The 3,047-nt window shown below is 38.6% G+C and overlaps 2 protein-coding genes across 2 annotated transcripts in view; both read right to left on the reverse strand.

Moving 5' to 3' along the window:
- The window catches only part of zgc:103759 (U8 snoRNA-decapping enzyme), a 576,073-nt gene that overhangs the window by 390,021 nt on the left and 183,005 nt on the right, over positions 1-3,047 (reverse strand). The window lies entirely within an intron of this gene.
- lamb2 (laminin, beta 2 (laminin S)) overlaps positions 1-3,047 on the reverse strand; it is a 46,422-nt gene that overhangs the window by 16,479 nt on the left and 26,896 nt on the right. Inside the window, exons 14-18 of the mRNA XM_017411361.3 lie at positions 1,938-2,073; positions 1,701-1,859; positions 991-1,118; positions 756-888; positions 451-643 (exon numbers count right to left, since the gene is read on the reverse strand). Of these exons, the coding sequence (XP_017266850.1) occupies positions 451-643; positions 756-888; positions 991-1,118; positions 1,701-1,859; positions 1,938-2,073 (749 nt within the window). The remainder of the gene's footprint in view (positions 1-450; positions 644-755; positions 889-990; positions 1,119-1,700; positions 1,860-1,937; positions 2,074-3,047) is intronic.

Consider the following 3,047-nt stretch of genomic DNA (forward strand, 5'->3'; position numbering starts at 1 on the left):
CTCCACACTCTCTATTTCTGAATTGAGAAAGCTCCTCGGATGAGAAGCGAAACGTCTTCAGCTACAGAATAGAAGTCCAGTTGTTTTTGTTTTTTAACTTTTTTTGAATTTACCATGGCCTGGATGACTGAGAATCTACACCAGCATATTTGAGTCTGTCTTTAAATGTTCTGAATTGTTTTACTTAATCATCTTTCTTTTTTTTTGTACACTAAATACTTGCAAAATCTAATACATGGACTCTAAAATCACACAAGGCTGCACTTCTAGGGCCAGCTGGGTTGTCTGATGTAGTGAGGACTATCCTTGTGATGACTAAATACTTAAGTAAGTCACCACTGGGTGCTAAAAATTTGATCATCAACATAAAACTATGTCTAACACCAATGACCAAGTCTTCGAAACAAGACAGCACATGTAAACCCATTAAATAAACCCTTATTCACTCACACAGAGCTCCATCATTTATAACAGCTGACATGCTGCTGATTAGCTTGGCACAGGTGTCACTCATTTGTGGGCGGATCACACTCTTTGCCCCCTCATGGCACCAGTACCGCTCATAGGTCTGCTTCCTGATGTTAGAGGCGGCATCCCCCGCACTGAACATCTCCATGGAGGAGTGACGAGGCATCAATGCCATCTTGAGAAGAGACGTTCATTAAAAGGAAAGATTGGGTAGATATTATTCTATTATGAGTCTATTCAAAGGTTAATCGCTTGCTATAGGATGTAAAGATGAAAACGGATCTCACAGAGTCTATGAGGATGAGAGCATAGGCTCCTCCATTGAGGATGCTGTTGGCATCTTGATAGCGTGTGAACTCAAAGCGAAGTGTGTAAGTCACTCCTCTTTCCAAACACACAGGCTGAGGAGGCACCACAAACCTGGGGGAAGATGCAGACACCACAGTTTCCATCAGCACGGAGATGGATGTTCACAGTTGTGTGTGAATGTGGTGTGGCGGTTTGTCCGTTTGAGTCACAGACCTGGCTCCAGCTGGCAGAGAGACAATGACTCTGTCATCATCTGGGATGGTGTTTCCACAAGGGCTGCTGGTAGGAATCGGCCCCGGACGGATCACTGTGATTCGCATTTCCTCCCAGTTACGGGGCATCTACAGACAGAATAGGAGTTTGTGTTCAGCATGACAGTTACAAACTTCTCTAAATAGTTTCCAGATGACCATATTTACTTAGTTGGAGCAATCAAAGGGCTGCATATTGAACTGGGGGAAAGAAATCCTCCAAGACAGACAATTTGGATGACATTTCCAAACTTTTCTTTTCATTTCTTTAGCATAGTTTGCATAATCAATCAAAAAAAAACATCTCCCTAAACACAGTGACACTCAACATTAACAATAACAGATGTGTTTTTTTTATTAACTGGAACTTGAGGCAAAAACATCAGCTTAAATAACTCACCATGACCTGTATGACCAAGAAACTACACCAACATAAGCATTTGGCCTCATTTTGCATCATAACTCAAAGTATTGCAAGAAAAACAACAATGAAGCACTATGAGAGGAGGGATTTTTGTAATAATGTAAAAACAGATAATTTAAGTCTTAAATATCAAATCCATAAAAGCCCTAAAAATCATAATAGTCGGGATTTAATTTAAGCTTTTTATTTATACCTGAAGACTCTAAAATAAGCTGAGATGATAAATTACTATCAGAAAATATACACACCTGAGATTCATAGCGGATGAGCAAATCATATTCCATGGAATAAGGTATGTTATTAATAACGAACTCCAGAGCGCCACCTTCAGGGACTCGTGCGAACCCTAAATCTGTCCACGAGGCAGGACGACCCGGCTGGTGTTCTCTGGTCTCCAAGGTGCAGCCCTGAGAATATCCAGACATATCTTTATATTTACATAAAAAGTCAAAGTAAATTTGTGTTGAGGGCAAAAGAAGCATCACCTGCTCCATTTTGGCAAACTCGGCCTCATAAAGAAAGTGATCCAGTGCCATGAAGAAATATCCCGAATCCACCAGCGTACACTGACGTCCTGTCATGTGACTGCGACAACGGCACTGTCCACTCTCCATGGAGCAACTAAGAAATTTATATACACTTTATTTCACTGCAGCATTTTCTAACAAACTCTCACATAACTCTACAGCCATGCATGCCTCTGTAATGAGCAGTTTGTAAGCAGAAATGTTGACATTTAGAGACTTTATTGTTCATTTTACTGATCGTGTTTAATTAAAAAGAAAATAAAGCCATTTGTACTTTTGTGCATATCGTGCCATAAAAAAATGTATGTACAGTTACAACTTTATCCTTTAGTGTGATGAAAAGTTAGGACACGATTCCAGGATTCCACATATATATACACAGAAAAAGAGAGAGAGAAAGAGAGAGAGAGATTCAAAAGATCAGATGTCCCAAATTTCTGAATTGAAGCGTTCAGTCACAGAGCTTAAAATTCTGTCGAAAGAGCCATTAACCCATTAACAGATGGGCAGAAGAAATTTAACTCAAAGCACAACATTGCCACTTTTAAATCTAGTTCATTTGTGGAGGATTTTGGCACTTAGTTCTGTTCTAAGCCTAAAAAATCAAAGGAGTTTTGAAGCCTTTTATTCATGCCAGAATAGTTACTGTGGCTCATTGGTGGTCTTTGAGCTAGAAGACGGTCCAGCCAAATGTCCAAAAGTACTTGGCAAAACACTGAATGCTATAATGCCGTGTAATGCTAATTTGTGTGCAACGTGAAAGACAAGTTGCTGCATACACAGAACATAAATATATAATAAGTGTGCATGAGTTTGAGTGATTGGTGTAATGAGAAACATTCAAAATCGCCAACTCTGATAAGGTTAAAAGTGCTGCTCGTTGACTATTTCGTTTTGAGTTTTATATGCTAGAAATAAATACAGGTGCTGGTCATAAAATTAGAATATCATGAAAAAGTAGATTGATTTTAGTAATTCCATTTAAAAAGTGAAACTTGTATATTATATTCATACATTACATACAAACTCATATATTTCAAATGTTTATTTCGTTTAATTTTGATGATT

The sequence above is a fragment of the Kryptolebias marmoratus genome, linkage group LG8 (assembly GCF_001649575.2).
Source record: "Kryptolebias marmoratus isolate JLee-2015 linkage group LG8, ASM164957v2, whole genome shotgun sequence".
NCBI lineage: Eukaryota > Metazoa > Chordata > Actinopteri > Cyprinodontiformes > Rivulidae > Kryptolebias > Kryptolebias marmoratus.